The sequence below is a fragment of the Aythya fuligula genome, chromosome 20 (assembly GCF_009819795.1).
Source record: "Aythya fuligula isolate bAytFul2 chromosome 20, bAytFul2.pri, whole genome shotgun sequence".
Taxonomy (NCBI): domain Eukaryota; kingdom Metazoa; phylum Chordata; class Aves; order Anseriformes; family Anatidae; genus Aythya; species Aythya fuligula.
The window spans coordinates 4,056,201-4,069,052 of NC_045578.1; the positions used below are offsets into that span (position 1 = coordinate 4,056,201).

Consider the following 12,852-nt stretch of genomic DNA (forward strand, 5'->3'; position numbering starts at 1 on the left):
GCCTTGGTTGTGAGCCGTGAGCCGTGAGCCTCGCCTCGCATGTGAGCTGGGAGGAACGAGCAGAGCCAGGAGATGGAGCAGAGCTTGTGAGAGCCACTGGGGACAAAGCGTTGGGGTTTTCAGCCCTATGGGGAATAAAATAACCCTGCGGTGGGTAACAACAGCAGCTGCTGCTAAGCACACCGTGACTCTGTGCCATCCCTTGATCATTTTGCTGCGTTTCCCAGTGGCTCCCAGCTTCTGGAGCTGAACTGGGCTCTGTCCCCGTCCCCTGCTGCCAGCCCCAACCTCAGGGGGCTGCTTGTGTCGGGGCTGGCGGGCTTGAAGCAGGCGTAGGGCTTGTTGCCTGGTACAGACAGCTCACGCTCCGCCGAGCAGAGCCACCAATTAGCTAATTGCCCCGAGACGAGGTGTTGGCAGCTGCTGGTTTCTTGCAGCCGCTGCCGATGAGCCTGCAGCTGCTGTAGGAACTCGGCAAGGGACAGAGCTCGTCCTGCTGTCCCGGCAGCGGGGCTGTGCGTTAATTAACCCAATCTGCCCCAGCTCTCTGAAAATGGAGCCGCAATTTTCAAAGCACGGGGCGTGAGGCAGCTTCCCTGCTTGGTTCCCTCCTGTCTTAGGCTCTCGGTGGCCCATCCATCCTCCTGCGGGGAGTGCCCGTGAGGCCGGCAGGATTTTTCCTTGCTTTTCTCCTCCTCGGATGAGCCCGGCCCTCTTGTGTCCCAGGAAAAGGATGAGAGCCTGCAAACGAGTTCATACAGCCCTACGGGATCTTGTAGGTCCCCCTACGACCCCATCACCCCGTCTGACAGAGCGTGGCCCACCTAGGGTAGGTTTGGGTGCTGCCTGCTGGGAGCGTGTGTTGGAAGGTGCAGTGCTGCTGTTTTATTCGGCCATCCCAAAGCAACCTTCTGAGGCAGCTGAGAGAACTTCCATTTGGTGAGCAGCCAGCCAGAGCTAGAAATGCCTTTTTTTCAGACTTTCTCCCCAGACCTGCCTACGCTGTCAGTTGCTTTATCCTCCTCCAGTCTCTGCTGAGCTCTCTGTCCGCTCTCTCACACGTTCCCTTCTCTCCCCTGGATCCGTCCTGGCAGCCCGGCGTGGTCCTGCCAGCCCTGGCAGCCTCGTGGTGTCTCCATCAGGGCTCAGCAGCTCGTCCTGCAGCTCCCCGCTGTGCCGTTGGCCCCGCGTCCTCAGGCAGGAGCACAGAGCACAAAAAGGGAATTTTCCTGCACTCCAAGTCCACAGCTCGCCCCAGAGGCACAGAACATAAATCACTGCCCCGTCCTTCCTTCCCTTGCCTTTCCACATTTTTTTTTTCGTGGGCCTGCTGCCTGCTTGGCTGACTCACCCAGGCCTTCCCTCAAGTCCCGGGAGCAGCCAGGTTTTCTCCACCAGGTTGTGATTTTCTTGCTGGGCACCCAAATAGCCCCCTGAGGGGCTGGGGCAGCCGTGGGGCCAGGGTTTCGGCACTGCTGGCCTCCCTGTGCAGCCCCACAAATCCCCGGCCTCGTTTCTCGCAGAGGTCTGGCTGCGGGGCTCAAGCTGCGGCTCTCTCAAAAAGATGAAGGCACTTGGGGAGCATTCCTGCAAAGGAGAATCCCCCCCGGACGCTGCTAATTGCTTTTCCTAGGACTAATTAACCTTTATTTAAAAGTTACATTTCCAATTTGCCTAAAGCTCGGTCTTAAGGGTGTAGGGTGGAGAGGAGGAGAAAGCCCGAAGGCAGAGCTGCGGCGGGGCGGCCTCTGTCCCGCTGGGCTCGCAGGGGCTGGGGAAGCTCTGCTGCCAGGAGGCTGAGCCCAGCCTGCTGCTGAGCTTCGGCATCGTGCTGCCTGCGAGCCCGGTGCTTCTTTTGGGGCACGTTTCAAACCTGCCTGTCCCACCTCCATGGGCTCCCCACGCACCCTGCTCTGTCCCTTAGCAGCTTTCTGATTTGTCTTGATTGCTGCCCCCAGTGCCCCGTCTGGTTTGTGTTTTCACCTCGGCTGGTTTTGGGACTGCTTTCGCTTCCCCCTCCAGCCGGGATGATTTTAAAGCCGCGTTGTCATCGTTAGCGGCTCGTAGTTCCCAGTTTTCCTTCCCGTGTTTCTCTCTGAAGCGTGTCTCGATGGAACTCAGCTGCTTGAATTCGGCTTCTTTTAAGGGCAGACTTTTTCCCGGTATCTGTATGTGCGGCCAGCCTAACCCTTTCTGAAGACGCCATCCTTTGGGCATTAGCCCTGCCTCTTCCTTCCCACTCCCCCTCAGTGGGCAGCGAAGGCTCAGTTCTGTTTCTTGGGGTTTGTCACAGTGCTGGCAACAGCGGATTCATGGATTAAGCCCCAACTCTGGCCTTTACCTTGCTTTGTGACTTTGTGATTGATTTTTGTCTTCTCTGTAGCTTTGACCTCCCCTCCTTCTCCCGAGCAATACCTTGGACACGCAGTCGAAGGGGGCACCTTGCTTTTAAGGTGGAACAATTCCTGCACACCGAGGTGGGCACCGTGCACTAATTCACCCACGGCCTTCATTAAAATTTAATTTTGTTCACTCTTTTTGTAGCTGTCAGCGGGTGCAGTTACAGGGCCGTGATGCAATCAGCAGGGCCGTACGATGCTCTTTCTAGGAACACTTGGCCCAGAGGTAGGAGTTGGCGTCTGATAAGGACATGGTACAACTGTCCTGCTCCCTGCAGGAGCCCAAACACCAGTAACAACGCTGCCAGTCCGCAGTGACACGTGGCACGAGTCACCAGAGCTGTCAGCTATGGGCTTCCTGAAAGAAGGACATTAAAAAAAAAGGTAAAAAGCAGCTGTAATGTGGATTGGGTTTTGCTGAGTGGAGCTCCAAGTGCCGTGCTGCAGAGCCGTGCTACAGAGTCGTGTCCTGCCAGCAGCCTGCCCTTGGATGAGGCTGAGCACGGGGCAAGCAGGCCAGGAGCCATCACCAGAAACTGCTGCTGCTTAGTGGGTGAAAATCATCCCAGCACCAAGCACAGCTCCAGGCCGGGAGGTGAATCTGCTGCCTGGGGCAGCTGTCCCCTGTGTGTCCCTACCCGGGGTGCTGCAGGCCCCTAAAATTCACCGGGCCTTTCCTGCTCCTCACATCTCAGTGGCGTTGTGCTTTGCACCTTGTCTTCTGCTGGTTCCACTCTTGCTGCTTCAAGTTCTGATGGATTGGGTTTTGCCTTTGGAAAGATTTTATAAGCTTTGCTAGTGGTGGAGTTAATGCACTGCTGCGGCTCCATTACTCACTGCTGGCTCTTTCTCCCTGTCAGGGCGGTGGAAAAAAAACTTCCTTTGCTGGAAACGAGATGAAGATTTAAATCACTGCCTGTATTCCTGACAAGGCGCTGCTTGCAAGCTTAGAAAGTCATCATTTCCCCGGTTCTTCATTTTCCTTCGCTGCGATGATGGCTTGCTCTGGAAGGGCTTTGTGCTTCGCAGGGGGGAAATGCCCCAATTGCTGCCTGCTGCACCCGCAACAGAGCGGGGTGGTGGTGGTGGAGGGCACGGGGCTGTGACCCCTGCTGCTGTCCCGCTGCTGCTGCTGTAGGCTCCAGGGGTATCTTGAGGCTTGGCTGAACGTTTGCAGAAGGGTGAGCCTGCAGCACCTCTTTTCCCCTCTCCTGAGGGATGGGGCTTGGTGGTGCTCCGGGGGATGAAGGGCGACGCCTCTGCACCCCCTGGGCCCAGCTCCTCAGTGCCCGGTGCCCTGGCTGTGGGCTCCGTGCTGCTGCGTGCCCTGTGTGGGGCAGGCTTGTGGAAATGCAGGTGCTTGGGCTCCAGCAGAACGGGATCTCGCTTGAATTTTAGGAGGAGCTCTGCCAGGGCGCGATGGATTTCGCAGGGTTTCTTTTCTTGTTTTTCTGCGAGGCCGACAAACTCACAGCAGTGTGGCGGTGCCGTAAATAATTCTGTGCCTCAACATCTCCTCCTTCTGCTACGAGCTGCTGAAAGGGCAGCCTGACCTTCAGAGCCAGGGAAGGCAGGGGAAATTGAGCCTTTATTACCAAAGTGTGTCAGGGCTTTGGTTGTACCCACAGAACATCGCCCCGTGGGCTCAGCTAAACGGTGCCAAGGCACAGCCCGGCTGCCGACAAGCGGGTAGCAGGAGGAGATGCTTGAAGGAAATCGATGGAGCCGAGCAGACACAGAGCAAGCTCCTGGCCTGGGCTGACTCCTCGGCACCCGGTGGGCTGAGCTCTGTGGCCTCCAGTGCCAGGAGCTGGTTGGCACCTTGTCTTCAGCGTATGGATTCCTCAGCCATGGCTGATCTCCCCGCTGGTGGTGCTTTTTAACTCGTTCATGTCTCAGCTGCCGCAGCGTCGTGCAGAAGAGAGCTGCAAGGGCTCACCCAGCACCAGCACAAAGCCTGATTTCCTTCTTGTACTTAATGAGGACGGAGGGGTCAGCCCCAAGCACAATGAAGCTGCAGAGCTCTCGCTACCTCGGTGGAAAAAAAAAAGCATCTTCCTTTAGGTAGTGCAGTGCTAAAGGGAGCCGTGGATTTAGCACGTGCATCAATTTTTAGCAGTGCGTTAATTACAACGCCGCCAAGGCCATCAGCCTGCATCCACCACCCGTCAGCTCCTGGAGCTGTGGAGCTTGGTGGCTTGCAAACCGAGACCAGGCATGCTTCGGGGTGCTTTTATTTCAACAGTGTCAGCTGAGGGCAATCTGTCGTTCTTGAGTTGTGTTGCAGAGGAGCGTGACTGCGTTTTCCCCTCAAAAAACAGCCCCCGATTCACCTGGGCCCTCCGTGTGCAGCTCTGTCCTCAGCTGCCAGCAGTGCCGTGCTGGTAGGGGAACGGGGAGCGGTTGGAGTGAGCCTCAGGCTTCCATTGTTCAGCACGCTGCCTCTGCTTGGTACCGAATCCAACTCTGTCATTTTCTTTTACCGATACCCTAATTTTCTTCTCCTTTTGATCCGCAGGACTGCGTGCAGTTAAACCAGTACAAGCTGCAGAGTGAAATCGGCAAGGTACGTTCCTGGAGCCTGCTTCTCGCGGGGACCTGCGTGCACACATAGGTACGGGTGGGAAGTCTGTGCCAGCCCCAGGGATCTTACTGGTCAGCCCTTCGGAAACCTGCGTTTGTTTTCTTTGGGGCTTTTATGTTTGTCTGTTTGCCTTGTTGGTTCCAGCAAGTTTTGTTCAAGGTCAAAGTGGAACCACTTCCTTGGAATCTATGTTTGTTTTCCTTCCCTCTGGAGGTGGTTACGTTGGCTTTCTTCCAAGGGATTTGCTTACCGAGTGTGACACTAAGTGCCTGTGGGCATAAATACAGCCCAACAAGGGGGAAAATAAAAAATCAGGGCAGGTGTTTGGTCCTCGCCAGGACTCGTTTAAGTTTTTAATTCTGTGAACAAGCTGCTGGTTTAGTCGTAGCCCCTGCTTCAAAGACGCAGAAGGGCTCAGAAGAGATTCCTCCAAAGTTATTTGGAGGTCTGGGCTGGTGAGCAGCAGCTCAGACCCCTGAAGACCCCAGACTCCTTCAGCCTGATTGAAGGAGTGCGAGGTGTTCCCCCAGCAGCAGGCGTGCTCCTGCCCCCTTCCCTGCACCCCGAGGTTAGCAGGGGGCCTGCTGGACCTGCTGGCCTGGATCAGCTGGGCGGCTCGTCCACCTCCCGTGGGGCCTGGACCTTGGTCCCAGCGCCCCGTGAGGTCAGGAGCGGTGTTGTGAGGGCTGTGGTGGTCGTCCCACTGCTTTATCCTACAGGCAGCTGTCGGGGTGATGCCTTGCCACAGTCTCCTGCTGAAAATGGACTTGTGCCGGAAAGCTGTCCAGGCAAAGTTTCCAACCTTGCACCAGAAATCATCAGCTGAAATGATTCGATCTCCTCCCTCCCTGTTTTTGACTTGAGACGGGCAGGAGGCGATGAGCTAGCGCACCCCTCCTCCTCCGGGCATTACTGATCCTCAGCAAGTGCCCGTGGTGCCACCAGGGCTGCTGTGACATGCCGGGTGGTGCTGTGCCAGCCTCGAGCAGCAAGGAGGCAAGGTGCTGAGCTGACGGTGCCACTTGTTTTTATTTCTAGGGCTCCTACGGTGTCGTGAAGCTGGCCTACAACGAGAACGATGACAAGTACTACGTGAGTGTCTCTGCTTTGCTCACTGCTGCTGCCGCTGCTCCTCATTCCCTGCTGCACCCCTGGGAGCCGCATCCCCCTTGTGCTGCTTTTAGCAGATGCATTTCTCATCTGGGCAGCACGCAAGGCACCAAACCTCCCCGTGGGGCACGGAGCAACGTGCTGCTGGCTGCGCACCTGCCTGCACGCACACACGGCGAGAGGAAAACGGGGTGGGCTGCGTTATGCAACGCGCAGGGACCTCGGAGGCAGGCTGCAGAAGCGTGCTGCTGAGCTGTCCTGACACTGCTGGCTGTGAAGCAGGTCACCTGGAAGCAGAGGCGTGTGTGGGCAGTGGGGTGCAGCACCTGCTGTGTGTTGGAGGCTCAGCCCGCAACGAGCTCGCCTGTCTCCTGAGGACACCGGAGGGTTCAGCAGAACGATGCTGAGCAGTGCCTGGCTCTGCGGGGTCTCACCCCCTTGCAGGATGCCTCCCCACGCACTGGACGGGGCTGCAGGTGTCGGATGCAGTGCAGAGAGCGCTTCTGAATGCTTTCCTGAGCCGAAGCCAGAGCTGAAGGGCTTGGGCTTCAGAAGGGCTGCTTACACAGAAGGCTCCTCATCTGTCAGTCCCATTTCAGAGGCAGGCAAATCCGAAAGGTCCCAGCTGGGGTTCAACGTGTCAGGGCTGGGGCCAGCACATGGCCATGCTGCTCTCCCTGCTGCAATGGAGCAACCTCGGGGTGGGAAGGGGCCCGTCAGGGTGCCTGGGCACACTCGTGGACTGCTGCCTGCCCCAGGTCACAGCCGTGGGGCTGGCAGTGACTGCAGGCAGCCCCGCTGTTCCCCAGCTGGTTTTTCCCCCAGCCCTTGGATTTACAGGTGATGCCCCAGGCTGGGGGGCAGTTGCGTGCCTGTCTGTAGCCCTTCTGTGCTAGCATCAGGCGTGACACTGCAGGAGGAACAGCGTGAAACGAGGGATGGAAGAGATGAGACAAAAATCTGGAAGGGGTGCCCTGAAGCTGGCCCAGCAGAGGAGGCGCAGTCAGTATGGCTCTGCGATTCTTTCCATCCCCGGTGCCTTCCAGGCTGACTCACCCAGCGCCCTGGAGCGCTGCTGTTTCCACCAGCTCCCTTCCTCTGCTGCCCTCCCACTGCTCCCTCTGGTGCCTGGAGCGACACGGCTTTGCCCTGCTTCTGTCTGTGCCCTCGGCCTGCCCAGGGTGAGCAGCACGGAGCAGCTCATCACGTCCCCTTTATTGCTGTGCTCACCTTTTTTTTCTTGGAAAATCATGACCTGTGCGTTTTGGCATCGACTTTTGGTGGTGGGAGTCGCAGTGCTGCTGAGAGGGGCAGGGCAGCCCTCCCACTGCAGGAGGGGAGCGTGGGTGCTGCCTCTCCCCGTGCTTTGGATGCCGGTTAATGCCGAGGCTGTAGATGGAGCTGCTCAAATCAAAGCCAAAAGTGAAAGCCTGCGTCCAGGCTAGCCTGACGTGTGTTAGTTAATCCCTGCTTAATCTCCATTTCTTCTTCTAATCTCGACACACACTCCAAGGCTACTGCAGCCGCAGTGCCTCCCGTGTCAGGGCGCTTCTGTGTCAGCCTCGCCGCCCGGTTTGCTGCCCAGTTTGTGCCCTGTGATCCACCCCAACCCTCTTGTTTTGGGGTCGAGGCAGGGGCTGGGGCAGCCTGCAGCAGGGACCTGCAGCCACCTGCATTTCGTTGCTGTGCACGTAAGCAGAAGGGAGGGGAGAGGGCAGACGGCTGCCCTGCAGGGGACAGGCTGCGATGCTGCTGCCTGAATTTTGTGTGTGCTCATCTGTCAGCTGGGGCAGTGCTGGAAGGCAGTAACAGCTAACGAGAGGAGATCAGGCCTCGGCTGGCATTTGGTCAGCAGCCCCACTGGTTGATTCACGTGGCACGAGGCCAGGACGCTGCTGCCTGCTTTATTTTCCAAGCAAGCGTGCTGAGATAAAAAGGAGCCAAACTTTAAAGCTGAATAAATGATTCTGGGGTGTAATTCAGAGCGTGACACCCCGATCCGTGCTGAGGCGCAGGGCCCTTTGCTAGTTCTTTGCTTAACTGCAGAACTTGGAGGTACCACGAATTGAATTTAGCTCCTGACGAAGTGAGTGGAAAGATTTCTCTTGCTTTAATGAGTTTTGGGTCTGGCCTAGACCTAGGAAAAACTCCCATTGCCACATCTGGGAAAAACGTAGATGGGCGGCATTTATCCTGTGGGCTGTCTGACCTTCCGTTACCGATCAGAAAGTGCTTCCAGGAGCTGCTGGGAAGCTGCTGATATACACCAGTGGATGCAGGGAACACAGCCTGGGGGAATGGAGCAGCCAGCACCGGGTATGTGACTGGTGCCCCCTTCGAGGAGGAGCCCCCGGGCAGCAGAGCTGGCTCCTGGAGCAGAGCCCCCGCCACGGCGCTGGATTCTGGCTGCTGGGGAGTGCGAAGGAGCCACAGCAGCGCCTGCAAGGCTCTGCCAAGGAGCTCGTCACAGCTGGAAAGGTTTCGGTGTCACAGTTTGCAGGAGATGCTTCGACAGTGAGTAGGGGAAAAAAGGCCAAAAAAAAAAACAAAAAAAGCCAAGCTCTGCGACAGAGCAGCAAATAAAAAGCGAAGGCAAACGTGTCCAGGCGGAGAGGGAGTTGGGAGTCACTGTGCTGATGGAATTTGATTCTGCCATGCCTCAGGTCATGGCTCCTTCCTCTTTCCAATCTCTAAATCAGCTCGCAGAGCAGAGTGGTTATGATGGACATTTGTTACGCTGGTTCTGGACAAAAGCAATAGCATGGGAGCTTGTCAGGGAGTTTCCATTTTTTTCCTCTTTTAATCCGGTTTCCTAAGAAACAAGATTTGTGTGGTGCGCTCTGCCTGCCTCCATCTCCCAGCCTTTGCATCGAAGGCTCTTTCCTATGGCGTGGCAATGCTGGGGACAAGTTCCTCCCAGGCTGATGAGCCCAGAGAGCTGAACGAAGTGCTACTGCCGAGGAAGAGTGGCCAGCAGCCAGCCTTCAGCCTTGCCAGCCCCCTAGAGCTGGGACGGGGAGGACGGGAAGGCACAGCTCCTGCGTTCCTCACCCTCTCACATACCTGCCAGGGAAATCATTTCTGGCTCACTCTCACAGCCCGTGCCCTTCAGTAGCAAGGAGCTGGATCGCCCAGGGCTAAAGGGGGAGCCAGATTTTGGGGGCCTGGCGGCTGAGCCTGTCTGGTTTAGGCTTTTCTTTACCCACACAGCATCTCTCTTGTGAGCTCCAAGCTGCGGGGTGTTAGGAGGGAGAGCAGGAGACGGAGCTAATAAAGGCACATGGAGAAGGGCACGGGGTTCCTGCTGCCTCTCGGAGGGCAATGCCACGGGCTGTGTCCATGTGTCACTCAGAAGGAAAGTGGGCACAGGACACGTGTAGGGAAGTCTCCGAGGCTCCCTGTTTCCCTGAGGAAGCCGAAGCAATGCTTACCAGTGCGAGGGGAACATCCCTCGGCCTGGCTCTGAGCTGATTCTTTATCAGGAAGGCATCAGCTGAGTAATTAGCTCTGCCTGCCAGTGGAAATGTCGCTGGCACTTTGAGGCTGGGAGCCCGGAGGAGCAGTTTGCTGAGCAGCCCTGTGCCTGCCCCTTCTGTGCAGCCACAATTAGCGGGGAAGCCTCGCCCCGCCAGCTCCTGCTGTAATTAGTGAAGCTCCTCTGCTGTGTGTGCTCATCTCTGCTCCTCTGGCAGTTCAGAGCCTCTGGCCTGCGGCACGACCAGGTTTGTTTCTGTCTGGAAGTGCAGGGGACAGGTCCTCTTCTGACCCAGCCCTGCTCGCGTGGTGGCAGCTACCCAGGCTTTGGAGGTGCTGTGAGCACGTCCAGAGCTCTTGTGCCCTCCGTTTCTGGCCACAAAAACAATTTGTGTCGTCGTTAGTGCCCCTCTCTGTCTCTTATGCTTCCTTCCCACCTTCCCAGAGCCTGCCTGAGGGCTTCAGCTCCTGGGGCTGGATTCCCCACAGCGTGGTGCAGCCGGGAGCTTCCTGCAGCAAACTGCGTCTTCGGGTTCTTGTTTCTCTGAGCTCCGTTGCCAGAGGGCAGACAAGACCCAGGTGGCCAGGGGGAGCCTTCCAGAGGGTTTTGCCGGATCAGTAGCAAAAATAAAATAAAAATAACAAGTATAAAAAAATAAAACCTGATTATATCACGAGCTGGGAGCAGTGGGAGTCCGTTTGGAGGGTGGGATGTGGGGCACATGGCAGCGTGATGCCAGCAAGAGCAGCTCCAGGGAGCTCCCCAAAACTTCTCACTGACCTGCCCCTGCTGCATGCATTAAATAGGGGCAGCGTGCGCAGCCTGCCCCCGTGGCATTCGTGCACAGTTCCTTGGCATTTGACCGTGTCCCGTGGGAGTCCTTAGCTAATTGTATCTCACAGGGCTCACCCTGCTGGGAACGAGGGGTTTGGATGCTTAATTAACGGGAGTAATCACCCCTGCGAGGGGATGGAGCCGTGCCCTGACGTGCTGCTCTCCTGGGCCCCGCAGGCTGTGGGAGCAGCCCTTGGAAATTTGTTAGTGCTCAGGGAGCTGGGGGCACGGCAGCGGGGCACGCTGTACGTCCTCTGCATGGCTCTGGGACGGTGAGGAAGGCCTTACGGGGCAAAAAAAGGTCTGTGAGAAAGCACGAGGCCCCACGCAGAGCTGGGGAAGGGGCTGTGTCCTCACCTACCCCGGGCGTGTGGTGTAGGTTGAAGGGATGGTAGTGGCATGGCTGTGATGCTCCAGCTCTTTGGCTTCGTAGACCTTCTGGCGAAGCAAAACATCAGGTGGAGTAGCCTGGAAGCTGCTCCGACCTGCAGCACGGCCATCGGGCCATCCAAAAAGCCAGGTCTGTAAAGCTCTGCGAGAGGAGCACACCCCTTCCCTTGAGCTGTGGCCCGGAGTGCAGAAATCGGGCTCATTTTCTTGGGTCCAAATTAAAATAAATCAAACCCAGTTATTTTTTTCCATGGGAAAAAGATAAAGGCGCTGCTGTTCGCTTCATTTCGGAAGGCCTGTGGCAGGGTGTGCCTGCGGTGGCCGCCTCTAACCAGGAGCCTTCTGCCCTGAGCCAAGGGCAGAGCCGAGCCAGCCCTGGCCTCACAGCACCGAGCGTTTGGGGGCTCCCGGCTGGTTTTAACTCTGCTTTTTCCTCTTCCTCCAGGCCATGAAAGTCCTCTCCAAGAAGAAGCTCCTGAAGCAGTACGGATTTCCACGTGGGTATCTCACCCTTGGAGGCCTGCTGCCCTCAGCCAGGCACACCTCTGCCTGCCAGGGCTGCGGGACGAAAGCTCCCCAAGGGGCTGGGGGCTGCTTAAAGTGCAGTAGGGAAAGGCCAGGCACGGATAAATTCAAAGCACTCGGTAATTAGGTTCCTGGCTTTGATTTTCGGAGTCTTTGAAGTGCTGGCTCGTCCCGTTCACCACCTCTGAAGCCTGACAAAGTGCTGGGAGCTGGGCAGGGCAGGGCCCCTCCTCCTAGGGGCTCTTCTGCCCCTTTAGCACCCAGCCCCGGTGGCAGACAGACCAGGCTGGGCAGCCAGCAGGAGCTGCTGTCAGTGTGGCTTGGCAATCCCTCTTCAGGGTGGGGACTGCAACGCTTTGAGGTGGTAATAGGGTGATGAGATCTTCCCCTGCAGCTGGGGAGTCCTGCAGGGGGGCAGCGGCTGCTCTCTCCTGCATGCCAAGTGACTTTGTGACTCTGTTCTCACATCTGCAGGTCGGCCTCCTCCTAGAGGGTCTAAAGCATCCACCGGAGAGCAGCCAAAGCCAATGGCACCGCTGGACAGAGTCTATCAGGAAATAGCCATATTAAAGAAACTGGACCACGTCAACATCGTTAAGCTGATAGAGGTGAGCTACTGCTGCAGCCTACGCCGCACTGAAACAGATCTGGTTTGTCTTGTGGCAAGAGGATGCTTCTCCAACTGCCCCTACTGCAGCCAGAATTGTTTCAAAACGGGCGTTCAACAGCTAGGTTGGTGATTTTGAGTAAGATCACAGAGATGTGTATGACAAACTGACACACTTTGGTGCTGTGCTGAGTGAAGGCAGCTGGGTGCGCTGGTGGAAACAGCAGCAAGCTCTGAGCAGACAGGCCTGGGAAGGTGCACACATGCCACGCTTCGTTTCTGGTTTTGATAATGGCTGAACTCAGACCAGGATAAGCAGTTTCTACAAATATTGGTGGAAACCCTTTTTTTTTTCCTGGTGACAGGAAAATTCATGTCCTCCAACACCGTGCCCCCCTCTCAGGAACCTCTAAATATCAGCACAAGTCTTCCTTAATGCTCTGCAGCTCAGCACAGCACACAGGGAGCAGTAAAATGTTGTTTGATTAAAAACGACTCTTTCCCTGCTGTTTTCTTACTCCCCTCTCCCCTTCTCTCTCTGTTACCAATTGCAGGTCCTCGATGATCCTGCAGAGGACAACTTGTACATGGGTACGTGAGTCCTTACAGGCTAACAGAACCGTCCGGGCTTTAGACCTAGTGGTGCAAGTAACTCGTGCTGGGACTCAGGGTCAGTACCAGGAGGAAACTTGTACCAACTTGAGCAGAGGTATTTCTTCTGAACAGTGAAACACCTGTAAAGGCAGCTGAACTGGCAGGGCTACAGAGCTGCACGCGTCCCCTTAACATAATGGCACTACAAAGGTGTGACCGCAGCTCTGCCCTCCCCTCTGTGTATGCCAGAGCCAGGAGAGAAGGGAAAAGTGCAGGAGAGCTTCTTGTTCTCTCAGTCTGAGGTCCATCTCTCTGAACTCCTGTACGCTGTGGA

The 12,852-nt window shown here is 56.7% G+C and overlaps 1 protein-coding gene across 5 annotated transcripts in view; it reads left to right on the top strand.

Moving 5' to 3' along the window:
• Nucleotides 1-12,852, top strand: part of CAMKK1 (calcium/calmodulin dependent protein kinase kinase 1) — an 85,866-nt gene that overhangs the window by 36,330 nt on the left and 36,684 nt on the right. For all 5 annotated transcript variants that reach the window (XM_032200855.1, XM_032200856.1, XM_032200859.1 and 2 more), the window contains 5 exons: nt 4,918-4,965; nt 6,022-6,075; nt 11,238-11,289; nt 11,792-11,925; nt 12,479-12,515. In XM_032200855.1, the coding sequence (XP_032056746.1) occupies nt 4,918-4,965; nt 6,022-6,075; nt 11,238-11,289; nt 11,792-11,925; nt 12,479-12,515 (325 nt within the window). The remainder of the gene's footprint in view (nt 1-4,917; nt 4,966-6,021; nt 6,076-11,237; nt 11,290-11,791; nt 11,926-12,478; nt 12,516-12,852) is intronic.